We start from the raw sequence: 26,915 nt of genomic DNA on the forward strand, positions 1-26,915 counted from the left end.
ATTATTATTATTATTATACTTGGACAAGGGAAAATGCTGACAGTTTCATCAAGACATTTTCAGTTTTCATTGACAATAACTACAAAGTATAGTAGAAATTTACCCTATTGCCTCTGTAATTAAGGGCTGTCTCACTTCAAACAATAATAATTTTAAATGCAAATCATTTATTTTAAGAATTGATATTAAAATTAGTATAAGCTTCTAGAAGCATATGAACTATAAAAATTGTTGCTTAAAAAATTCCATAAAATTAAGATTTTTTTTCCGAAATTACCTGTAGTGCCGTAACCATGTTAAATTCATGTTGCAATAACTTAAAAATTAGCATTTAGGAATAATACAATTTTCAGGTTTATGTCATTAGATGTGAATCTAAATTGACCAAGTTTTATCTAAATGAGAGTTAAGATCATTGAAAGATTTGAATTAAAAAAAAAAGTTACAAACACTCCATAAAAGGGCATTAAGTTGTATTTAGCAAATGTGTTTCTTTTTCTCTGATTAAAATATAAACTTGTATGTATATTTACAAAAAATCGAAGCATGTATCGGGAGAAAAAACGCATTATGTATTCTAAAAAAATTGTGTTGCATAATACTTTCTGAATTTTCACCTTTTCAACTAGGAGAGACACATTTTAGCACCAGTACCATGTTTTGGCCTGCTGTAGATAGTAAAACGATCACGTTCTTCTGTGTATCCAATCTGCTTATTTTGGTATCACCTTCAAATCATGCATTACCTGCAAAATGTTAAAATGTACAACTTTGTACATGCTAAACTGTCAAGAACTGTCTAAGGACTTTTACAATCCTCATGACTTAATATGAATTGTCCAAACTTGTCAAGAACTGCTATGATTTCTATGAACTGTTAAGAGTGATCTGGATAGCAGTATTCTTTAGACCTGTAACTACAGAAGCCATGAATGTGCTAAGCCCTGATGTAATAAACATAAACATATGCAGTGTAGTATCTTTAAAAGAATACTATTTAGTCATTTTCGGGTAAGGTTAGCTTACACGGTTGGATTTAGCTATTTTAGCAGAATTGCTCCACTGCCCGAATGAACCGTTTTACAAGCTCTCCAGTAGTGACGGCTCAAAGCTCTCCTCATCAACACTTAACAAGGAATTCGACATGTTCTGGAGTCTATGGTTACACTGAAGTGACTGAACTCCAATTTTCTTACCTAGTGTTTTTCTGATTCAATTTATTTCACTTTTGTATGTCGTCCTAGATCAGATACATATTCTATATGTGGTCAGGCAGATTGAATGGAAACCGACAGTTGAGAATTCATGCAATCTTTTAACTTTGCTCATATGAGGGGTGCACAAGCACAAGCATTGTGGGGATTTCATAGCAGTGCTAGCAAAAGCTAATAAAACAGCTAAAGCAAGGCATCTGGCTTTCTTCCCCTTTTCTGGACAACAGCAAATACAGCCAACTAACTGCTTGCCGGCCTTCAGAGCAAAATCCCAAGCATATTTTTGTTAAAATCACATCCATTGTTTGAAATGAACAAGTGGGCGCACAAACTCATGACATGTTTTAGTCCAGATGGCTGAAGCAATGGAGTATTGATGTGTGCATGTGTGCTGTTTCAGAGAACAGATGTGTTCACATTAGACTCAGATAAAAGTCACTTGTTATTATGAATGTGAACCATCGTGACATGCAAATCCGATCTGACCAAAAAATCAGAAGCGAGTAATGTGCCTTGTAATGTGAACGTAGCCTACACAGCAAATTTCCCAGTGTTGAATTAACACCCTGCAGTGTTTATACTCATCCAGTATAAAATTGTAGAATCAACACTGGGGATTTAACTACTGTATTTATGATCTATTATGAAAAGGCACAAACCACATACAAAGTTCCTACAATTTACCTTCAGACAACTTAAGAAATGCAACAATGTTTTCTTGGTGACTACATTATAAAAATTTTAAGAAAGGATTTTTTTTTTTGTTTGTTTATGTATTTATATGTTAATTTATTTCAACAACTAGGATTTCTCTCTGTCCTCGACCCGCCGTGAAGTCAACTTTACTACTGGGTGATGAAAGAAATTCTACATGGATCATTTATATAATATCCCTAGTTTTCAACCAAATTACAGAACAAATTGTTACCTACAATAAAAAGTCATAACTAACAAATTGAAATAAAAAAATTCTACTATGTTTTAATCAATTTTCTTTCTACAGTGTCATATCAGACTCTTAAACCCTCCTCCCTATCTCAGGACACAGTCAGACTTTTTGAGTCAAAACCTTGGATGTGATGACATTTGACGCATCTGCGCTGGCGGACAACACGTGCCTACAAATTCCCTGCCATTTTAGAAGCGTATCTCTGACATTGCGCTGACCTTCAGACAGGTGTTTCACAGCTGCTTAGATCTTATTATAGTTATGTGTATTTTCAAGCCTCTCCTGTTAGTCAATAAAGGATTTATTTACTTTCTACAATTTCAAAATCGGATGGTTCAGGATCAAATTTGGGGAACGTGAGAAAGTCCCCTCTTATAAATGAATCAGCCATTATGAGTTCTCCAAAGAGACAAGATTACTACTGGGTAAAAAAAAAGACATACACACGTAAATGGATCAATTATATCATATCATATCACTAGCTTTCAAGCTAATTACAGAATAAATGATTGCCATAAAAAAAAATCCATTCTCTGCCTACAATGAAACTTTTTTTTGTGCATCATAGCATATAAAATATTCCAAACCACACATCTACATTCAGGTCCATACATTTTGGAACAAATATTAGTTTGTTGCCATTTGGCCTCTGTAGATCACTACGTTTGAATTTAAAATCAAACTCATTTACCCAGACTTTTGTGACTAAACCTGCGACGTGATGACGTTTGACGCACCTGATCTGGCGTACGACACGTGCGTAAACAAATTCCCTGCCATTTCAGAGGTGATGTGTATCTTAGACACTGCTCTGACCCTCAGACAGGTATCTCACAGCAGCTCATATATTATTATAGTCGAGGTGTATACTCAAGCCTCTCATGCCAGTATAATCCAGGTTTAAACAATACCCCGCGCGCTAACCTGCAGCTCCACAGGAACCTCTTCATCCAGCACACTTTCTTACTTTCTGCAGAAGACGCGTGGCGCTAGGTTGCCTGGTATGTCCGAAACGCTTCCACCATTAGTGTAGCGTACAGTATGTGTCGTGTATTCGTCCACAATGTTATTACTTAGCCTCTCTGAGCGCGCGCGCAGTGACTGTACCCACAACCGTGTCGTAATATAATTATACTACTCACAGCTTAACGTGACTTACATGGCTGTAAGCTGTAACAGGCTTTATTTGTTAATTAGGGGATTATTTGGAAACAAACCCGCAGCACAAACGGTTAAATACAGAGCACACAACGTTAATAGACACAAAATACTGTACCAGGTCCGTAATTACAGTTGGAGATACACAGAGACTTTAACAGTTAGCTCGTGGCTAATGTTAGCAAACACGCCAGTGTTTACACACATAGTGGGACTATCATTACACCATAACTATCATTACACCATGCAGCACCACGCTCATGCGCTCTAATACCATTAGGTAATGTGAGTGGGTTTTTTTTTTCTCTCTCTCGAAGGTATACCGCAGAGACTGCTTTGTGTTTACACACCAGTATCGAGGTCTCTACCGTTCTCCTCCATCTTCCTCTCCGCTTCTCCAGCAGCTGGCAGGTACGCCGACGCTGCACGCGCGTTGCCAGGACAACCCACTGAGCGACCCGCGAAAAGGGGGAGCGCGCGCGTGGCGTTGACGTCAGCCGCAGCTCAAAGGGCGCTCGAGCGCGCGGGCAGGCGGGCTCGCGGATTAGCGCGGTAGCTCCCCCAGCTCCGCGGATGTCTCTCAGCACGCGACACGGTTTTTAATCCATCTTATCCGATATCATTTCCTACAGCATTAGTAGGAGGAAACGTGCTTGAGCCACCCATCATTACTTCACAGCTAAGTTAAGTACATTATATAGGATATAGAAACAGGGAACAAATGTTTTTTTTTGTTGTTGTTTTTTGTGGCAGGCTTCAAAGTACCTAAAGATACAATTAAAAAATTGGTAACTTGTGTAACAACCTCACTAGCAACCTTGTTTCCCCTCTTGTCTGTTCAGCCACTCAGCAGCACCAGTATACTAATCCCAGGCCTGAAATAAATTTGACTTGACTTGATCATCTGTCATCATCTACACCTGTTTCTCACTTATTCATGTCTTAAGGTTATGTTGAAATACTACAAGCTACATTCATAGTTTGCATGTTCTCCCCGTGCTTGGTGAGTTTCCTCTGGTTACTACGGTTTTCTCACACATGTCCAAATGCAGATTAGGCTAAGTGGCATTCCCAAATGGCCCGTAGTGTGTAAATGTGAGTGTGTTGGTGCCCGATGATGGATTGGCACCCTGTCTAGGGTGTACCCCGTCTCTTGCCCTAAGTCTCCTGGGGAAGGCTCCAGGCTATCCACGACTATACCTACCGGATTAAATCGTATAAACAGTGAGTGATTTAGTGAGTGATTTGCATGTCCTGACAGTTCACATTTATAATTACAACTGACTTTTATCTGACTCCTCAGTTTGCGATTTTAGCAAAAATATGCTTGGGATTTAGCTCTGGAGGATGGCTAGCATTTAGTCAGCTGTATTTGTTGAGGTCCAGAAGAAGAAAGAAAAAACAGACACCTTAGATTAGCTGGTTTAGCAGCTATCGATAGCACTGCTATGAAATCTCGGTTCTGACAACGTCCACAACATGTCATCAACGAGCGCCCTCTGCATGTGCGAAGGCATGAATTCTGATCTGTTCTCATTCGAGTTGCATGATCACATGTCAGATACTGTATATATCTGATCTAACACCACATACAAAAGTGACTCCAATGCAATCTGAAAAATATCAAAGTTATGCATTCAGACAGCTATAAAAAAACACATTAGGGTAAAAAAAAAAAAACAGATTTGAGTCACTTCAGGCTGGTAATGTCAACATAAGTTAGATTTTTTTTTAGGCTTGAATGATTCATAGGTCACTGTGCAGCTTATCAAACAAACATCCATCGGAGACTGGTCAGGTACAGGGACTAAACTGAAAATGAGTGCCAAGAAAGTTCTTTAGGATGCCTGGAGAACTATTCGTCAAGAATATTTGAAAAAACAGAAGGAAGTCTGGCTCTTTGGAAGCAAAATATTAAGAAATTAGGGGTGGCTCAAGACTTTTGCACAGTATTTTCTACTGTGCCGGAGTACTTTGGTATATTACACAGTCACATGACTACCTGTCCGTTAGATTCACACCCAACAATACTGTCTCATTTCTGTGCAGAGGGTTTTCAGTCACTGTCACCTAAAATATATTCATATTATGATTCAGTAAGGCTCTCAAAACGTTTTATGCTTAATAATATAAGAGTGTGGCTTATAAATAGGCCTAGAGCTTTATGTGTTAGGACAAGACGTTACAGGCAGAAATGAAAAATGAATGAACTGTAATACTGTAACTAGAATGGAAACACACTCAGCATCATCACAAAAAAAATCATAAAAATCTGATATTGCTATATTCATATTGCATATTACTTAAGCAATTTCATTCAGGGGCGCAAACTATTTTCTTGATTAAACAACGACGAAATAGTGTTTCAACAAACCTTCTGTAAAGGACCTTCTCCTGGGAGCATCCTCACAGTGAAATAAATATTTTCATTCTTACAATATCAAAAGACTAGAACTTTGCCTGTATGTAATGTGTGCATGTGTCAAATGTGTAATTAGACAAAGCTTGCTTTGCATTTTCAGCTAGCAAAATTGATTGATATCTACAGTTTTAAAAAAAAATCAATAAAGCAATCACAGCCACAAAAAATGTGATGTATTTTAGTAAAAGTTCTTATTTCTACAGTAGTATTGTCAGAAAGTCTTTTGTTGTTGTTGTTGTTGTTGTTGTTTGGAGAAAAAAAAGAAGTAGTTAGAAATAGCTTCATATAAACTGACAAAAATAGCCCTTGATATTTTGTTCATTTACCTGCAACATATATTAAAACTCATACATATTTACTTTGCAAGTGTAAATTATGTACACTTTACATATAAAAATTCACTTTTCAAGTCGGTGTGAAAAATAGAGGTTTTAGTCTTAGCTCTAATTCTGTCCATTCCAACTATATGCACTACTTAAGGTCCAGCATGATCGTTATTAATGTATAAAAATGTACTGTAATATTTAAAATTAAGATATTTTATTTATGCAGCTTTTAAAACACTGTTCGCCAAAATGTTCTTTTACCAAGGTCCAAAACTGGTCTTATTTAACTACAAGTCAGTGTGGGACTTGTGATGAAATTTTTTTCATTAATGAATGCATAAAACTGCTTCACATTTATAAAAGACATCAAGCACAGCACAATGATGAGTCTTAGCTGCAGAAAGACATTTAAATGGTGCAAACTGCAGTGGTTTTCATGAAAGTTCAGCTAGTTAAATGCCTTCAAAATGAATGGATATCGTCTCCCAAACTTGCAGAAGAGATGCATCTGTCTGTGAGAACTCTACGTGCAATCATTGCCACATACCTCGTGCAGTCCTCAACTCACTCCAAGCCATTTCCACATGTTTGGGCCATTTAGGATGTTCCTGGGAGGCCAGCGTTTCAGATGTAAAGAAGGCAGTCTAATCGCACAATCCGACAAACCAAATAGGCCTTCTACCTTGATGGTATCCAAGCACTAGTGAAACACTGGGATAAGTGCATTAGTGTACCATGGGATTAAATAGAGAAATGAAGAAAGTTTCCATTTTTATGACTGTGTTCTGCACAATCTTGTCTTGAATGCCCATACATACAATATAGTGTCATGAATGAAGTATAGCTACAGTATGAAAATGTGTAGACCCACTGACTTGGCATCAGCTTGGTGTACGATTTGAGCATGAGTACATTAAAGTAAATCAAAAAGCATATAGCCAAGATAAATCCAGCTACGCACTTGCAAATTGGACAAGCTGTTAGTCTGTCTACTATTTATTTTTCATAACAGGTATGCACTGAATTTCTTTAGATGTTTGGGCTTGAATAACAGTTAAATCCAAAATGTGGTGTTTTTAAAGCAAAAATAATCTTCATTTATGACCTCATTAATGCATGCTAATTATTTTACTTTAAATAATACCATCATCATTTTGGTGGTTCTGTAATACAGACATAAGGATATAGCTAATTATTTTTTTTTTTCCTTTTGGAAATAAGATATACAGTATAAACCAGACACTTCCCACAGAAATAAAGAATTCACTGTCAAGTTCAAATACCTTCCACTTAATATTTCTTTCTTGACATACTGTGACGGGAAAAAATGGCTGCAGAAATTGCCATCATCAGCTGTTCCTTTCAAAATTGCCATGTCCCGCATGACCGATAGCCTCCTGCCTGTCTCTTATATGAATTCCTGGACAATTGGGGCAGAATCTAGAGACCGTGTGCCATCAAGCACAATCAAGCCAGACCCTATTCATGCTCTCTTAATGCTCCTCTGTGGGGTTTTTTTTTAAAGCCTTTTAAAGCATTTTTTTTAATGATTGTTTGCAAACTATGTCTCAGGAAGACACAACCTTGCACTTGCTCTCCTGCTAATTCCCGGGTTGCCAATCTGCCTGTTAGATACAGCCTTTGATTGTTTCGTACAACAAACTCTTAGAAGGAGGAGAGCACAGAGCGTGGACCAAATGTCTTTTAAGTGGATAGTAATTCTGCTGGATGATATCTTTCTAAAAGTAAAAATAGAATAGCTGTCCGTCATGTGGTGTCGGATTTTGTGCCATCATGTAAGCTGGTTCCAGAAATATGTATGCATTTGATAAGGTTGTTGATTTGTCAAAGCAATGTCAAGTAATTGAAATATGTGCAAAACCGAATTCTTTTTCTTCCCCTGTGTCCCCAGTGAACGTTCAAGTACTATAAGTTGCCAGCCTACTCAAGCACAGAAGAGTGTTTCAGAGCGTGCTGAATCTCTGCGGGTATTCTTTTGACAATTATGATGTGCCTGCAGGAGCAGAATCTGCCTTTTCTTCCTCATCTCTCCACTCCGCCGTTCCTGTCATCACTGAACAGATAATTTAATCAACACATCAATCACGCAATTCATGAGCAAAAGTTTAAACTATGCACAAGAAAAGTACTGTCCACTTCTTGATCCTCATATTTTATAATTGGTTCTCCTGAGATGCAGTGGCTTTTAACATCAATATCAGTTGCAGCCTTATTTAATATTTCACTAAACATACCAATATCTCATTACGTTGAGACAAAACGTTATTCATTGTTTTAGAAGCATTTTTCATTTTATGTCCAAAATATTGTTGAAATATACACAAGAAAGTCAAGTTAGTATTATTGAATGTGTATGTGTATGTGTGTTGTTAGTGCAGTGTGCGTGTCTTGTGGAAGACCAAGATTCGATTCGTCAATGGAGAACGCCAGGTACAGGGTGCAAAAGTCCCATACTCCGATAAAATAGAGAGGGTTATGTCAGAAAGAGTATCCAGCATAAAACCTAATGTTGCTCGGACGATCCGCTGCGGCTGCCCCCTAACTGGAGCAGCCAAAAGTTTTCCAGCAACAACATGTGTGTGGGGAGGGAACTCCTCAGAGAGCTCCATGTTTTTGGTAGTGTACAGGGAAACCCTTTTTAACCAGACCATTTCGGGACAGCGTGCATGTAGGCATTCTACAAATGGCAGGTCATGCATGGCAAGAACCATCCACAGGGGACACCAGGCTTCGAGGCAGGCTTCAGGAAGATACATAGAGTCACTATGGCGACAGCAATCAGTTGCCTCTTGGGACCGGAGCGGACAGAAGAGCAGGGATGGGAGTCAGCTGACGCAGAAATCAAGCACCAGACTCCACGATTCATGTGGCAGACCAGTCCTGATAGCCGTGCACACATATGCACATCTACACACTTTCATGCATGCATGCTCAGACACACAGAAATAACAACTAAAAACAGCTCCATTAGAAGAACATGGCATCATGCCCCCTCGCTTTCTCTGTCTTGCTATTGGCTGCAATCCACCCTAACAGATGGGCTGGTGTCACTAGGCTGCTATTAACTGGACACTTGCCTCTCCTGTGGCATAGAGCACAAAGCATGATGCACCATACACAGTGAGAAACTCATTGAGCAGGGTGCGTTCATGCTCGCTATCATTTTTATGACATCTCTGAAATATATAGTTTTTCTTTAAAGCAAAAAAAATTAATAAATCAGTCCATTTTATGTTGGTATTAAAATAGTTTCTGCTGGTACAGATATGTTTTATGTGCCATGCAATCTCTTAGTAACCGCTTAGTATTAGATCATCATGCTGCATCTGTGAGTAAAGTCTGATCTCATAGCTCGTCATTGATATTTTGGGATAATGACCAAATCACATTAAAATTGAGATCATGTCTTTATAGTCACAGTCTAAGAGCATGCATCAGCCTCAAAAAACAAAAAAAACAAAATGGAATAAATAAAACAGCTAATATAAACAGCGAGGTTGCATGTAGAATATTTGAACATGATGTACAGTAGCTACTCAAATAAAGAGCAGAGGCGTATTTATTTATAAATAGATTATTCCTAGTATATACATTTAAGATGTTTTCTAATTTTGCCCTGATTGTAATTACATTGTTTATAAATCAGCCATTGAAGTTAAAAAAAAAAATTATAAAAAAAAAGCTTTGTGTTGCATTCGTCTATAAGAAAAACAAATTATATGAAGATCATAATAAAAAAAAAATCATGTAGCGTTCCAATACCGTATCACACTGCTTTTTAAATTTTAGCTTGATTGTAATTAATGTTTAAATTAAATCTGTAACTTGCAAAATGTGGATTTTTATTTAAATATTTTTTTTGCTTCTATTGAATGCATTTTTGTTACATTATCATTACTGTTATTTTAGTAAAATTATTATTAGTTTTATATTACCAGTGTTGAATGAAAGTTAGATTTAAAGAAGCATTGTCAGTCAACAAATACGTAATGCTGAACACTAATGCAGAAAGTGGCGATTTTTATTTGTATTTATATTTCTAGGAATTTTATTTTTAGAATTTCTTATTGTTTTTGTTGTTACTGATGATACGATGAAATAACTCTTAAATTTTTATTTCTTTCTAGAAATCAAACGGAAGCAAATATCCCCGACGTCCAGCAGCGGCAAATAAACCTTGTCTTTTGCGTTACGTGATTTCGGCCTTGTATTAAAACGTCCTGACTCGTAAGTCAACACTTAAGTGCCACTTCACACTTCTCCATTTTTGCAGGAATATATTTATATAAAAAAATTTGCCTAAGCAACCCAAAGGCATGACTCTGATGGTCAGAGCGTTGTTATTGTTCTTGCTGCATTGAAGCAGAGAGCTCGGCTCTAAAACGTAACGGAAAAGGGGTGGATAGGTGAAAATGGAGTCGAGAACGAGCCAGGCATCTCGCGCGTCCGCCGAGCACTGAGGCGAGCCTGACGCTCGGGAGCACGGCACCGGCAAGAAAGCAGATGTGCCCATGTTACATTTGTTAGAACAGTCTTCTCACCTTGTGGTAACACTGCGAACTGTAGCTGCAGGAGAGCGTGATCGCCAAAGAGAGATGGAGAGAGAGTAGGGGAGGAGGGGGAGGAGAGAGGATGGGAGAGAGAGTCAGAAAGGGAGGGAGAAGAAAGAGAAAGAAAGAGAGGGATAGGGTCGAGAGGGAGCTGAGAGAGAGAGAGAGGAGTTTAAACTAAGAGCTATGTTTTGGGACGGAGTAATCTGCTAGAGAGCAGTGTGTGGATCGGAGCGCATTGTGCGAGTGAGTGTGTGGGGGACAGATAAGGAAAGAAGCCCACCAGACCGGCTGCTCGTTTTAATGTGCTGACTCTTGGGAGATAAAAAAAAAAAATATTGACTCTTCAGTTGTGTGCCGTGAGCCAGGGCACGAGCTGTACATTTAACAGAGGTGCACCAAAAAACAGGGCGTGAAAGCAGACAGAACACATCCAAGCAAAACACTCTGTTTAGAGGATTTTTTTTCTTCCCACCCTTTCTCCTTTTGTTTTTTTTTTTGTTTTTTTACCAAAAAAAATCTGTTTCCTTTTTTCTTTCGCTGGGACCGTTCCCTGTTTCCGGTAGAGACAGTGAGAAAGGAAGGGAGACTTCCACTGACGGACAGCCACGAGAGCAAGTGCACAGAGGCGAGAGGACGCAAAAAATACAGAAACAGTCGCTGATAACCAAGATGTTTGAAATCAGCCGAACCCTGAACGCCGCCTTGTTGAGCAATGAGGTAAAGCCATGCGATTTGCTTCTTCCTTCACCTCGCTTCTCTCAGTGTGTGAGTGTGTACGTCGCCAACCATCCCCTCGGGTGTGCCGTACTGTTTGTCTGTGTTGTATTTATGTTCCCATGCTTATAGAACGCGGCAGACGCACGGGGTTTAGCATCATGTCCAGGGATCGAGTGAGTGTGTAGTAGGGTTAGATCCAGGGTTGTTTTAGGATGGAGAGAGCCGCACCGCTCTCCGTAATGGATGAGCGCCTAGATTTGCTGTCTCTCCCCACCACACACACACACACACACACACATAATCATTTCATTTTGTCATTTACTCAAAGCAAGATGGTTGTAACTGCTGAGCTTGCTTGATGACTCGCCCATCTGGGGCTCACACTGTGTGTGCATGTGTTCGTGTGTGGGTGTGTGTTTGTATGTATCTGTGTGCGCGTGTGTGTATGAACGTGCTAGCACGAGCGTGAACGCGAGCACACGGCTGCCTATCGCTGTAGCTGTCCACCCTTCTCACTCTGTCCTCTCATCTATATCCTTCTTTCTTTTTTGCTCCCTCTCTTTTTTTACCATTCTATTTTTCCCCCCCTTTCCCTTTTTTTCCCCTCTTTTGTTTCTTTGTCTCGTCCTGTGTGTGATCGTGCACCTTGTGAGCAGTATCTGAAGATGATGGTAAGGTACTCCCAGTACTCGGCACTAGCCCAGGCTGAAGGCTCCGTCCCAGGCATGGGCTCCCTGCTTTTACCCCACGATCCATCCAGCCAGCCGGGGGCCAGGTCACTGGGGGTAAGAGGATAGACAGATGCGTGTGTGTCAGAGAATGAAAGAAAACAACAACAACAAGAACAAAAAAAGGATGTATTATAATAGTTACTCAATTTAGGCAAATGAGTGCAGCCCTGAGGCTTTATTAGCAACTGTTTTCATGCTTCCCTGTGTAATGACTATTTATATCACTAACATTAAGCAGTGACAGAAATACAGGGAACAACTACTGACTACTTTGTGCATGCGGTGTGTGTGTGTGTGTGTGGAATTGAAAGCATGTGTGTATGTTTGCGTGGGTGTGTTTATGTATGCATGCAACTAGTCGTATCGGGATATGAAAGGTTGCTCGTAGGTGACGCGTAAGTGGATTGCATAAGACGTGTCCTTGAATTTCTAAACTTTTTTTTTTTTCAGTGAGCCATCTTTGTGCACTAGACCCTCTCAGAGTGAGGCAGTTTGTTGAAATGAAAGTGTTTCAGCATGCTGCATTGTGGAACTGCATTTCGTGATGCACAGACTTTCATATATTCTCCACAGAACTATATTAGGCACTGTATTCTTGATTTAAGCCTTATGAGTATTTGAATATAGAGCTGACAAGTGAGCTGGATGCCAGTGTTCGCATTCTTAAACAACAACAATGAAAAAAATCCACAAATACTCGGGGCGTTTCAGTACGTTTGATCAAATCCACAATTCACAGCAGCACAACAACACTATGCTGTATCACTTGCCGTCTTAATCAGAATAGATTCAATTGCACCAAATAAACACATGATCTCTTTATTTCTCACAGTTGTAAAATATGACTGGGATATGATGTAGGATTTTGGGTTATGAGAGCAGATTTTGATTGAGGAGGGGGAGGGAAAAAAAAGCCCATGCAGCGCAGGAAAGCCTTGACAGGCTGGTACGGTATGCGACGGTCGATTAAAAGTAAATCCCTGACTCGGTGCATTAAATCGACATGAAGCTGTGGGTGTCTAATCTGTGATGGGCTCTCGTTCCGTCTTCCCTCACAAAACAGGATCAGGCTGCCTGAAGCCGCAGCACTTTCTTACACAAAACACCGCACTAGTGACTGTGCTGGAGCTCCTCTGCCAACACACACACACACACACACATATACACACACTGCGATGGCCTGACGTGTGTTTGGCTAAAGAAACAGCTAAGCAATGTTTACCAGAGACAGCAGATAACTCGAAAACCCTTGTGTGCATCTGAGCTGTTTTTGTGTTTTACGAACGCAGCAGAATTTTCCTTATTGATTTTAATTGTATTTTCTCCCGTCTGTTTGAAGAAATAAATCAATTAAACTGAAATAAAAACAAACCAAGGGAAAAAAAAAAACAGTTTCTATAAGAATCGTCCTCTAATGTTTCTCGTATGGCTTTATAAATTTTCATTTTGCTGAAGAAAGCAAGCCAAGCAGCTCCAGGAAAATCAATACATCATGAATTAGCAAAAGTACGAGAATGCTTTGCATGATTTATGCCTTCGCTCGGGAAATGGGCAGAAAGAAAAAATACTTTCTATTATCTGAAATTAGCGCACAAATAAAGCGTGCTAAAATATAAAACAATGATTTCTTCGTGTTATTCACTCACTGTGAAATACCGGTGCACAAAATCCACTGAAATAACCACAACATTCATAATGAATTCAATGAATCTGTTTAAAACCACAGGTGTGATTTATTATTTAGGTGACCACGCGGTCATATACGCTACGGCGAGCATCGGCTTGACGATAGCGGGGGGAAAATAATAAAAATCATACAAACCACGATTCTTGCATTCAAACGTGTTTCAGATAATTAAGCCAGTTAAAACAGACCATCGTTACTGTGATTAATGGTACCTTCATTAAGTGAAGCCAGATCATTTGCATACATTAGAACAGTGTGAAGCAGGAGGTAAGAGGCTATCTGCAAGCGCGCTTCATGAAGCAGACATATTTTTCAGCAAATTAATGCACAAGTATTTTATATGCATTAGACTGTGTTCGAAAGTGCATGTTAAAAAATAAAAAGCATGAAAGGAAAAATAAAAAAAATGTGTTTAATGATACGTGTGCATAATCATATTGTATTGTCTTATACACACTTACATTGTATGTCTATATATATATATATATAAATATATATATATTCAGGGAAAACCTTACATCCATCAACCAGGGTAAAGCAGAGAGCTTGTAATTATTAAAATGAATGGAGCATTGAAAGAATCAATAAATCACAAGTGCATCATGATAATGAAGCTGCCATTAATATACAGTGTTCGAGCAAAAGGCAGTTCATTAGCACAGCAGCTAATGGCTGCCGCATTAGAACACCGTGCCATCCCAGCTCACGATTTGTCTGAAAGCTGGCGAAACACTAAAATGGCATCCCATCAGAAAGAACAAATACAGAGTAAAGTTGTGGTTTTTTTGGATAGAGAGCTGGTGACACATGAGCGGCACTCTGCATGCTGTGCTACATTGAGCATAGTTTGATTCCCAGCACTAACTGGTAGTTATTTAACGTGGGAAGGCACGTGTTTCTGAAAGAGCAAGTAATGAGAAATGCATCACGATGAAACCACGCAGTGCCAAAGGCGAGTTGGAGTGACCGGAAGGCACTACGAAACAAACAGCAAGTAGGTTGTGAGTGTATTTGAGTCTGATAAGGAAATTCATTCACACAGCGAGTGGTTTTTTTTTTATAGCTGTTCCATCTCAGTGGGATTTTTTTTCCCCCTAACTTCATTTTCAGCCATTTTGAGGAGGTTATGATTTCGCCTAAACTCATTTGAAGGAGCAGGGAGGCACGTGGTGAGGTGGGGGAATTGTGGAGCGACTGGCAAATGTCTGTTGGCAGCGTTCGAGACAGGCAGGGTCAGCTCTATTTCACAACAGTGATTAGCTCGGCCCATCTGCCGGGCCGAGCGGCTCCTCCTGCTGTGATTGCGCTGTTTCTCTGCTTAATGTAGCCCAGGAAATTAGTTCATTTGTGCTGCTCAACCCCAGGCCCACTGATCCACGACCAGGTGCGCCATTCTGTTGCGCACAAAGCCGCAATGAGCACGTGTGTGTGTGTGTGTGTGTGTGTGCGTGCGTGCGTGTGTACGTGTTTATATGTGCATGAGAGGTAAAGCATCTAGGAAAGCAGACTCATCAACTACGCCAGCATTTCAGCACAATAGTGGTAGATTGCACTCGATAATAATCCTGCATGAATATTCCTTTTTTTCCGAAGGCGTTTCAGTGCAGTTTAATCATTTTTGTTCACAACAGCATTAAAACACAATGCTGTTTTTATAACAATTATTTTAATTTATTGATGTTTTATTCATATTTGAAAAACATTATCCTCACACACACACACACACACATATATATATATATGTATATGTGTATATATATATATATATATATATATATATATATAATGTTAATTACATTTATGCAGTAGTTCAACATGTATACTTGTTCTTAGACTCTCAGTGTCCAGTTGTACATCAAACCAGGGCTAACACTCTTCTCCAGAGCACTCTTTGATTTTAAGGCTCGAGAAGCAACGAATAAAGCTGTAGGTCAAAAACAGGTCACTAAACACACACTTTAACGCAAGTGTGAAAATCACAAGAAGATTCTCTGCAACTCAAGAGCTGTGAAATTGCAGTAAAGAATACCCCGATATTCTTCGCATCACGTAGACCTGCTTTTAAATACAATTAAAGCATTACTTAAGGATTTTGCGTTTTATTTTAAGTCATCCATTCTAAAATGAATTGGACCGTGTTGTGAAACACCAAAGGGGAACAAAAAGAGCACCGATCCTAAAATTCAGTCTCGGTCAAACTACAAAGGAACGATTTCTTCTGTTTCTGTTCTTAAGATTTTATCAGCGACATCACCTGACCGCTCAGTCTCCTCCATAAACGATTTATCCTCCCTTCTTCCAATTACGCTGAACGACAGGAAGTCGGCTTCAGACCTGGTGACGGTCTGTTGGACAACACACACACACACTCACACACAGACAGAGCTTAAACTGAAACAGCAATACAAAGGACACAAAAGAAGAAATAGTCTAAGTGAAGTGATGTTTAAAGAATTAAACAGTGTTGTTATTCTTAAAAAAAAAAAAAAAAAAAAAAAAAAAAATATATATATATATATATATATATATATATATTAAATAAAAAGCATGTTGAAAACTAGGTGGATTAAAATAAGAGTGTGGGTTATGTTTGAGAAAGAGATGAGCTGAGCTGTGAGTTTCGGTGTGAGGCGGTGTCCATGCAGAGCAGCCCACTCCAGACTTGATTCCCATTTTCTGGGAAAGACATGTTGCTTAAAAAGATTTAGTGATGAATCGCAGCGCAGCAGATTACAGCTAAACACACCGTCTTGCTTGAATTTTCTCCACTGTTTGCTCTGCCGTAGAGCTATCCGGCTGCTGAGGACGAAAGGGAGACGGCTGGATGCCATGAAAAGCTTTGAATTAGACAGCTTTTCCTTCTCTCTCTCTCACTGACTCTTTGAAAAGAAAACAAAGGGAGCAGTGACTGAGAGAGGGGTCAGTGTGGTGTATGCAGGTACCTTGACCTGGAAGAAAAAAGCCTGTGATTTTAGCAGCAACAGGAGGGCAGTGGGTGGGCAGGATGGCTCCAAACGAAAAGATACTGCACATGGCTCTGAACACACACACACAAACAAAGTAAAGTATTTTCAGCTGTGAATACTGGGATGAAAATGAAAATATTAAAGGTAAAATTAAGCTTTTGTGATATAACACTGTCATCAAAACCTACGTTATACAATAAGAAAATCTATTAAAAAATGAATTGCTTTTGTAGCACCAGTACTCCAGCATGCAAATTGTAAATTACTATTTAAAATTCAGGTTTCATTTCTTACATAATTACTGTTCCTAGCAACCCCGGCGTGATATTGCTTTCAGATAATGTAAGCCCAATGAAATTATGATGATTATTTATTGTCTTCTACCTACTTTACAATCATTTCCGATCAGCCAAAGGAGTGGTTCATTATGAAAAATTCTCAGACGCGAAGCAGGACGTGAGGGTGTGAATGCCTATCAGCCGTTTTACCCTTGCCTGTCTAAGTAGTGCAATTAACATTTTTTGCTAATTGAAGACAAGCTAGGAAAAAGGGCTGCACTGCCTGGAAAGTACCGTAATCAATCTCTCTCGCTCTCTTTCTTTCTCTCAGCCTAAACTGAAACAAAGGCCATATTATCTGACTTTTTGCAGTTCAGACCACTGCTTTAGATTCAGACACTGAAAATAACACGCGTGCCTCAAAAAGCAGGTTAACAATTAGAGTAAAGTCTTTTTCCTCCTGTTTCCAACTTAAAGCCGCAAATCTGAGCCGATCGATACACCCGCTTTAGTAGTCTAATCACCTCTTATAATCAGACAGCCATCTCAGAGCTGGATGCGCAAAGCTGCTATGACTCATAGGCTGATGATAAAGTGATAAATGTGGCCAGCGCCTGAATGATAGGCTGCGCCTGAGAGCTGACACGTTGACAAACGGCGCTGCTTCCGCTAAATTGATAGATTCTTAGTCCATACAGTTTATCGATCTGCTAATTGTTCGGTGGGGTGGGGTGGAGGGGAGGGGGTTGGAAGCGGCTGCCGTCATGAATAAATGATGGATGTCTGTGGCGTGCGTCGGCTGCTGTGGAAGACCTCAGAGGCGTGGTTTTGTTTCCCTTAATCGTCCTCTTCGCAGCCCTCAGGAGCCGTTAGTCCCTGCTAGCGCTCTCTTCCCATTAATAATGCAGTCTCTCTAACAGCAGCATTCAGCTCTAAATGCTCCACAGTAGAGGCTGTCCAAAACATCAATAGCTGCTCTGCAAATAACCCCATTTGATGCTGGGGCAAAGAGAAAAGTTACAAATGATAATTAATCCTTAAGGCATTCCTTTTAGAGCTACAGTGACTTTCTGTCTCTCTCTCTCTCTCTCTCTCTCTCTCTTTCTCTCTCTGTATGGCGGTATAACTTCTGTAAGTGATGGGGTGGGTGTAGCTGGGAGAAGGGAGGTAGAGAATTACTAATGCAGCTTTTTTCCAGACCTTGACATGACAAGGTGACAGAGGATGTACAAACAAGCATGGGCAGGAGGCAGGGGAGACTCGGATATAGCTTGAATTTCCATTTCATTTCGCTCCTGAGATCAGTGGGTCATAGCAAAGCATCAGACTGAACTAACCACAAACAATTAATTTCCACATGCAGTAAACTAAAGAAAAAGAAAATAAAGCACAGCGCTTTATTAATTGTCTCATGGATGACAAAGTTATTATATGCGTATGAGTGCTAAATGAAGGTTTACAGGAGATTGGTGCAGTATAAATGCAGTGACTTCTACTCTAGTGCACAAGTACGAGCTCCCTCCTCTGAAGGGAAGCACCTGATTAAAGCCTCAGCCAGATGGACCACAGCGGTCCTCCTCGTCACACTGTAGAGCCACCGACCGTGATCAAACATAGCAAAGGCCATCCAACAGCCAAGTGTCCCAACGCCAGCGCTCCCAGCCACCAGCCTCGCGCACCACACACCATGATAATGAACCAAAAGGACAAATTTTTCCTCGCTCCCACTTCTCACGTAAAGTGACTAAAAAAACACAATTTCCTTGCTCGCAGATTTATCACTCTGACATTCATTCAGGTGGGACAATCTTCAGAACGAACCTCTTTCATAGACTCAAATAACCTGCTATCTTTCAAATGGTTATTCGGTAAATCTTGGTTTTCGATAGAAAACCCCTCCGTTAAGGATTATAAATGTGTAGTTAGAACACCGCGGCTCCGAACGAACAATGACGAATGAGCATACTTTTGGAGGCGCAGGAATTTTTTACACGGTATGCTTTCGACATTTTGCTTTGCTTTGCTTTACTCCGTACGTCTGAGGAGCACATGATTGGTTTAGGTGAACCAAGGCCAGGTTCAGCAGGCGTGATACACACCGGAGACAAAAGCACGGCAGTTGTGTACTAAAGCTGTCATGATAAATTGATATGGGGTTGTGGGGCCTTGGCGAGGAGGTGACAGTTACGCTGGTTGAGCTGGCAGAAGAAGTTTACTACAATGAAACAAGAACTGAAGCCACTGTCACTTTACTTTCAGACAGGAAGCCTGAAAATGGAAACTGTACAGTAAAAGATCCTGGATGAAATTTTAATGCGCTTTCTGGTTTGCATTTGATGATATATGTGCTTTTTTTTTTCCTCCTAAAAGCTTACGTTACCACAGCATTTAATTTGACTTTATGCGTGTCTGAAATTGAAACAGCGCCAGTGTGAATAGTGATTGGTTGGAAAAGGAAGTAAGCAGATTGTTATGGCAAACTCTTTAAATGTAATGTGTGTGAATGGGGGCCAGCAGGTGGGATATGACACATTCAATACATTTAAGGCTCATCATCATCATCGGAGACATCAGCAGCTGTAAGGCTGAGGTGAGAGAGGGTCCGTGTTTACTAAACTGCGAGGGAAAATTAACGGCAGGTGGCTTAACGGCATGGCCGCTCCTGTAGGATAGCTGTTCTTTAAATCACGGACACTATGGGGAATTGATCTTGAGTGGGTGTTTCCACTCAGTGTGGACACTGGGTAATGCACTCCCTTCCAATTTGCTCAACAAGATCGTCTGTTGTCTAATTTCAGGCTACATGATATGGAGAAAATATAGAGATTTAACTACCATGCATTGTGACCATATACATTTTTGTGCTTTATACATTTATTGAATGCATATTGTACGATATTTGTGATTATGATCAACAAACCATTTTTTTTACTGATGTCTTTTCACATACCTGCTTTAAATACCACAATTTATTCACAAGATATATCCATACTGAAAAAAAGGAATTGTTCATGCAGAAGCTTTATTGTTCCTGATGTGAGCTCTTCTCCCCATAGCTACATCCACAATAAAGCAAAGCAAAAGACTAATGAATGCACACACAGTGTATGCATCAGTTTATAAAAAGAAGGCAATGATGCTTAAAAATCCTCTGTGGTAAAGAAAGGACGTTGTTGGAGAAATTTAAAAGGAGCTTCTTTAGAGGAGCAGATTTATCACAACTTGAGTCGACACCTTTAGAGGAGTTTATACTTTGCCTTCTTAAAATAAACCCGCGATGATCGAGGGTGAAAATTGAGATGAAAAGGTATGCACTTACAGGAAAGAAGAAAAAAAAATTCACAGAGTTGAAACAATTATCACCACGTCTCACGCGTGTTTCGGCATGTCATGCTCCGTAGAGAGCTTATGAAATATTGCACTTGTAATATAAACTCTTGTTTTTGAAGACAGAAGAGCGTGTAATCTCCATACAGAAAAGAAACATGTCTAAAGGTATATGGTACTTGTTAAGGTACAAATAGTGTTCAGACTTCAAATACAAACAAGCACCATCTGACTGATCGAAACTGCTTACTGGAAAAATGATTACAGTGTGTGTGTGTGTGTGCGTCTGGATGTGGGCAGGATGGGGCAGGCAGGGATCAATGTAATTAGTCCGATTGAGGACTGAAATGAGGCTGTGTAAGAGGAGGCTGGGGCCAGGAGTGGTGCATGTGTGTGTGTGTGTGCTTTAATTGGAGCTCAGTAGCTGGTAAGATCAGAGGTACTCCTGAAACAAAGGAGAACAAGGTGGCCATGCTATGCGGCTGGCAGTGTGAACGTGCATGTGTGTGTGTGTGTGTGTGTGTGTCGGTGAAATGGCAACCACTAAATGATGTTTTACATGCTTGGCTGTTGCTGAAACATTAGCTCTTAAGAGAATATGATGTCCTATTCCAGCACAATAAAAATCTAGAAAATAAAGTACTATTTCTTCCATCGCCACTATACAAAAGATGTTTTCCATCAAAACAAAAGAAAATGTATTTTCAGCATCAATTAGCTGGGGCTGCACACAAAAGCCCCCTTTTACAGAATGCAAAATAAATCAATTAGTCAGGTTGTTAGCCTGTTAGTCATTTCACAGACCCCTTCTGCTTTAATGGCTTTTTGACAGCTGATAAATGATGTCATTTACATTAGCTAGCCTGTTTTAAAACTGTTCAGCTTGCGGTCGTGCCGCACGCGCACAATACGCGCTAACACGGCAAATCAGGCGAAATATCATACGCAGTATACGAGTCCGAATGAGGTCAATTAATTTGTGTGATTTGACCACGGTCGGCTTCATGTGTGTGAGGATACAAAGACTAAAATTGATTACAGCAGGAAGGCAACAAGCTCGCACGCCCACGCATCTACAGCAGGAGTGGTGGCAAACCGGTGCAGTCGCAGCTTCCACGCTCTCAAGGCCGAGCCTCTCAGCGTGGACGGAATGCCATTCTAATCCTTCACTTCTCTCGCTCCATCTGTCCTCGCTCTGCAACTGGTCAGAGTCACGCTGAGAGAGGGACACACTGATCGCATGATTCATACAGGGCCCTTTCCGTATTCGGCTTCGCTTCGAAAAGTCTGTTCCGAGTGCGTGCTGTCGCAAGGCAACGCGAACTGCAGGTTTAAAGGCATTTGGATCGAATTCGATTTCACGCTGCCACTCATACTAAATTGTTTTAAATGTTTAATATGACAAAACCGAGCTTGGATTGGTAACAGAGCATTTTGAAACAGGCGAATATTCCACAGCGCTGTTCGATTGGAATGTCTGATCAGGTATATTGTAACAGACGAACACCATTTGGTGTCTCGTTACATTCCAGACAGGAAAAAGTCACCCCGGTGGAATTACTGTTTACAGCTACTATAATGTAAGTGACAGTGAAGCAACCTACCAGTGTTGGCATGCCACTATATTTTAATGTCGATACAAACAATGAAAAAAAAAATCATTCCTTTTATTAATGAATTAAAAATAGTAATCATCAGCGAAGCAATGTGGAGAAAAAAAAATAAAGAAAAGCGTGCTGTTACAGGAAAATAATCCTGTGTTGTGAGCTGTGAGGAGTACATAAGTAGGTACAGAGTGAACAGATATTTTTATATAATCGTTTTCCTCAATCCACACAATAGACAGGGAAACCTCTATCCAGAGCACACACTGTAAGCTAGCAGTCATTAGCCAGCTACTCAACTTGTGTGAGAGTGGAGTGCACTTCGACTCGTTCTGCTTTTGGGTTAACAGCGCTACAGAGTTTGGAGGCAGTGGAGAGGCACTACGATGGCTCCTATCAGTGGCTGGCACACTGCAGTGTTGTGAACTCACACAGAGGTTAATGGACTAACTCAAGTTTGTACGAGAGCTGCTACGAGAGGAGCCATCATATAATAGAATCGAACTTGCATGGATTAAAACAATAAGCAGGCAAGGAAAGATCTGGATTACTAAAATGAGCCTTTTGGCCGGTAGTGTTCACACTTAGTCAAAACTACTTTTAAAACTGAAAAGAAAATGGTGTACATACCAGTTTGTGATACAAAATGAATTTCCTCATTAAGATGTAGAAATACATACAGTACAGTACTGTATTATACGCAGTACCAGTCAAAGGCTTGGGGAACAAGTTTGGATTCATTTTCCACATTCTAGAACAATACTGGATAAAAAAAAATTAAATAATGCATATGGCATTAGGTAATTAACTACCAGCAAAAACAAAAGTCAGTTGTTATTTTAAAACTTAAAGGTCAGCTGTTCTGGAATTGAATTTGCAAAACCAATGATGCACCATGATGAAACTGGCTCTCATGGAGACCATCCCAGGAAGGCAAGTCCAAAACGTACCTATACTGCAGAGAAGACCTTCATTTAGAAGTTACCAGCCGTAAAAATCACCAATTAACAAACAGTACTCCAGATCAGAGCCATTATGAAGGCTTTAAAGAGCTTAACTAGCAGACACAATTCAATATTAACTGTTCAAAGAAGATCATTGAATATTTTGAATGTCTTTAGCATTGTTTTACAATGTAGAAAGAAACTAAAGTAACCATGGAATTAGAAAGCATGTCTAAACTTTTCACTAGTAGTGTATAACATTTTTAGGTATACCCAATGATTATTAATTATTATTATTATTATTATTATTATTATTATTGTTTCTTAATTTAGACTCAGATAATAAAGGTCTGCTTACTTGAATTACATCTGTAGTAACTGATTAGCCTAATTAATTGACTAGAAATTAATTACCTGTTTTTTTTTCGTTGTTTTTTTTTTTTTTTTACACTAATCAGCACCAAAACTGAAATATATCCCATGAACTGTGAAACAGACAATTTACAAAAATAAATAACTAGAGCAAATACTATTATATAAAAGAAACATTCCTTTATACTGTAGAGATGCTGACATAATACTAGTTAGTACTGTATGTAGAAACTGCAGTGGCCTCATGCTGAAGAAAACCCAAACCGTCAAACGTGTAAACTTAATACACTGTGGACATCCAAGATTTATGAAATGTAAAACAGATTTCCAAAGATAAATAAATACCTTAATGAATAAATAAATAAATGAACAATAAATGGTGGGTTTCCTCCGGGTACTCCGGTTTCCTCCCACAGTCCAAAGACATAAAGGTTAGGTTGATTGGCGTTTCCAAATTGCCCAAAGTGTGTTTATGTGTGCGTGCCCTGCGATGGATTGGCACCCTGTCCAGGGTGTACCCCGCCCCGTGCCCTAAGTCTCTTGGGATAGGCTCCAGGTCGCTGTGACCCTGAATACAGGATAAAGCGGTATAGAAGATGAGTGACTAAGTGAGAAAAACACACATTTTTAAGACTGCAGGGTTGATGTAAAAAAAACTTCTTTGTCAGTGATGCACAGCTCTGTCATTGTCACATCTCCAGACACATCAAGGTCTGGAATAAATGGCCTTGTCAATTGGCAGTCATACCCACACATACAATCAATTTCAGTAAGCATGGGAAGATATTTCTTGCAGCGATACCACTCATTTTTATTCGCTCTGGGCTGTTCTAATCTGCTCCAGCACCAGTCAGTTCAGTTTCTCTCTTCCTTTTCGTTCAGTCTCATTCTTCATCAGTCCATTCTTTGTGGTTTAGAAACATTTTGGAAATAATCAGCCTCCTCGATGTCTTTGGATTGTGTGAGTGTAAATAGATGTAAACTGTGAATAAAAGAGTTGCCTGAAGTAGTGCTGAGGATGGTTGTATTCACTGGCATTGAATATAGACGAGGCCATAGTAACAACAAAAGAAGAGGTTTAGGGTTAGGGTTTGGGGGTGGAGTTTGCACATCCAACCAGAGAATAGGAATTCAGAAAAAAAGTGTACACCAAAAACTTAGCTGAAAAATAGCTGTCTAAACAACATCAAAAACATTAATAACCATTTTGTGTACTTTTTATGTGCCATGAATTACTATTCACAAAAATGTAACATTTTAACAAACATATCATGTGAATATACTGTAATTCCGTGCTGAAAATATGTTTTATTTAATTGTGTTGTTAGAACAGTGGATGCACAGACTGAAAGCATTGTAATACTGCTATAGAAATACATGAATTTGCAGTGGATCATCTGTTTTTTTGTCACCTCAAGGTTAAGGTGTAAAAAATCCGATCGGTCACCAAAGTTTAAGGTCCCTATGGCTGTTTATGAACGGCTATATTAAAGATTGTCACTATTCTTAAAAATTATGATGATTCATCCTTGGGAAAAGGGCCTCAATATATTAATTTCTGGGCACATTTATTTACAAAAATACTAAAACAAAAGGAAACACAACATCTCCTAATAAGAACAACCTGAAACTGCAGACAAATTTGATTTTGCTGGAGTTGGACATGAAGGAAAAAAATATATATGTTTGCTGAAGACAAACCTGCAGACAAATTTGACTTTGCTGAAGTCATGTTTGTAGACAAATGTAACTTTGCTAAAGTCAGACCTTCGGGCACATAATAACCTAAGACTACAGATGAATGTGACTTTGCTGAAGTCAAAGCTGTAGGCGCACGGCTGGGTGGCCTGGCTGTCTCGTCACTAGGAAACGTGTTTCATATTTCATACGCTCGCTGGGCCCTGATGCCAACAGTCATTCTTATCCAGCCGGCTGAACACTGGGGGACGTCGGGCTTTTGTGTTTCTGTAGGTACGAAGCAGGTTCAAAGACGATAAGAGGAGAACTGTAATTCGTTTTCCAGTCCCATAATTTGCTCCTATTGTATGAGCACAGCGACGCGATAAATCCCCTCCTGTGTTAAATGACACCTCAGGTATTTTCCCCTGCGACTTTCTCCCACCAAATTCAGGCTGCGTCCCGAGATCGCACTGAATACTATGTCAAAAATGACACGCAATTCTACAACTAATGAAAATTAGCTTATTGTTTTTTTGTGTGCTGGTGTGTCTGTAACAGTGTGGTGCACATGTAAAATAAAGTGCTTGTGCTGGGTCAGAATCATGATTGTAATTCGGATCAATTTATTTGTATTAATGGGAACAGTCACGATCTGCTTGTTTTCTGTGTAGGAAAGCATTTTGCGGTGACTCATGGGGAACCCGAACTGATGGAGACAGCAATAGGTTTTGTCAGCAGTGGGAGCCCAGGCACTGTAGCTAGGAATATTTTATACTGCTTACAACACGTGGCACATGGGGGGTGGGCGTGGGGGGTAACCAGTATCTCTCTCTCTCTCTCTCTCTCTCTCTCTCACACACACACACACATACCAAAATTGATTAATTTCCCTGCTTAAATCCCTCAAAAATTATTGTAATGTACACCCTTAAAGATAATAATACAAATAATAAAATAACAAAGAAGCTCAATAAATAAATAAATGTGCGCAGCAGTAGGACATTGTTAAATATAAGACTTAGCTTTCCTATATAAAGAAATTGTGGTGGTGATGCTCTTTGTATTTGTATTGTGTAGACTAAATCTTGCACTACATACAGCCATTATTCCATGCACGATGTAGTCCAGGATTGGGGTCGCACTAAACAGTAGTTAGAATAAACTAGCACCTGCCCTCCGTGCAGCGGATCACAGGGATGTAGTGTGGGTGTTGCATGTAGCCGTGCACAGAGCTGTCCCTGCGGACACGCGCCGTTCACTCTCTTCCCAGGGCGCGAGCGCGCCACCCCTTTCTGTGTCTGCGCGCAGCCAATCAGATTCCACACGCGCGTGGCAGGGCGCTCCTTAAATGGTGTGAAGGAAATGGGATGCTCGCACTAGCGCTCGCGGTTTAGGCAGGGCGCTGTATATAATAACTGTATATATTACCAGTATTTGTATTTATTTGAGTTTTCTTTATCGTTTTATTTCGCCTTTCATTTCCGTCTCGCGCTCCGGAGAGGACCTGCGCTTCAAATAAATTTCCGCCGCGCGCGCAAAAAAAAAAAAACAGAAAGAAAGAAAAGAAAGAAAAAACCCACGCCAGCGGCTCATTTATTGTTTGAGCGTTCCGTCAGCGTCCGACCGTCCTTGGAACCAAACACACACACACACACACACACACACACACAGAGTGAAATAGAGAGAGAGAGCGGTACTCCTGACTGGCCTTTACCTCCGGACACGAGAATGGTCATGGTGAGTAACGGAGCCGCGTTATTGTTCCTGCAGTGATGCTCCGGCTCCGCTCTTTATGTACAGCATTTTAATTTCAAACACAATGTGTGTGTGTGCGTGTAAAATATTCCATGCCGAAGTTATTTGTCTGTGTAGGGATGTGAATGAGGGATGAGGACAGAATATGGTGCAATTCAATATTCCGCACTAAACTCTCTCTCTTTCCAGATGTGATTACAGCTCCGGTAGG

The 26,915-nt window shown here is 39.9% G+C and overlaps 2 protein-coding genes across 6 annotated transcripts in view; one reads left to right on the forward strand and one right to left on the reverse strand.

Moving 5' to 3' along the window:
- The window catches only part of agbl4 (AGBL carboxypeptidase 4), a 346,895-nt gene extending 342,961 nt beyond the window's left edge, over positions 1–3,934 (reverse strand). Inside the window, exon 1 of the mRNA XM_053503593.1 lies at positions 3,672–3,934. Coding sequence (XP_053359568.1) covers positions 3,672–3,702 — 31 coding nt within the window. The 5' untranslated portion in view covers positions 3,703–3,934. The remainder of the gene's footprint in view (positions 1–3,671) is intronic.
- Positions 3,935–10,240: 6,306 nt separating this feature from the next.
- elavl4 (ELAV like neuron-specific RNA binding protein 4) overlaps positions 10,241–26,915 on the forward strand; it is a 70,647-nt gene continuing 53,972 nt past the window's right edge. Inside the window, exons 1-3 of one of the 5 annotated variants that reach the window (XM_053504254.1) lie at positions 10,241–10,317; positions 11,207–11,360; positions 12,017–12,145. In XM_053504254.1, the coding sequence (XP_053360229.1) occupies positions 11,313–11,360; positions 12,017–12,145 (177 nt within the window). In that variant the 5' untranslated portion in view covers positions 10,241–10,317; positions 11,207–11,312. Of the gene's footprint in view, positions 10,318–10,815; positions 11,361–12,016; positions 12,146–26,507; positions 26,687–26,915 lie in introns of those variants that run through there. The other 4 variants (XM_053504255.1, XM_053504253.1, XM_053504256.1 and 1 more) reach the window with 4 other exon arrangements.

The sequence above is a fragment of the Clarias gariepinus genome, chromosome 9, assembly GCF_024256425.1.
Source record: "Clarias gariepinus isolate MV-2021 ecotype Netherlands chromosome 9, CGAR_prim_01v2, whole genome shotgun sequence".
NCBI lineage: Eukaryota > Metazoa > Chordata > Actinopteri > Siluriformes > Clariidae > Clarias > Clarias gariepinus.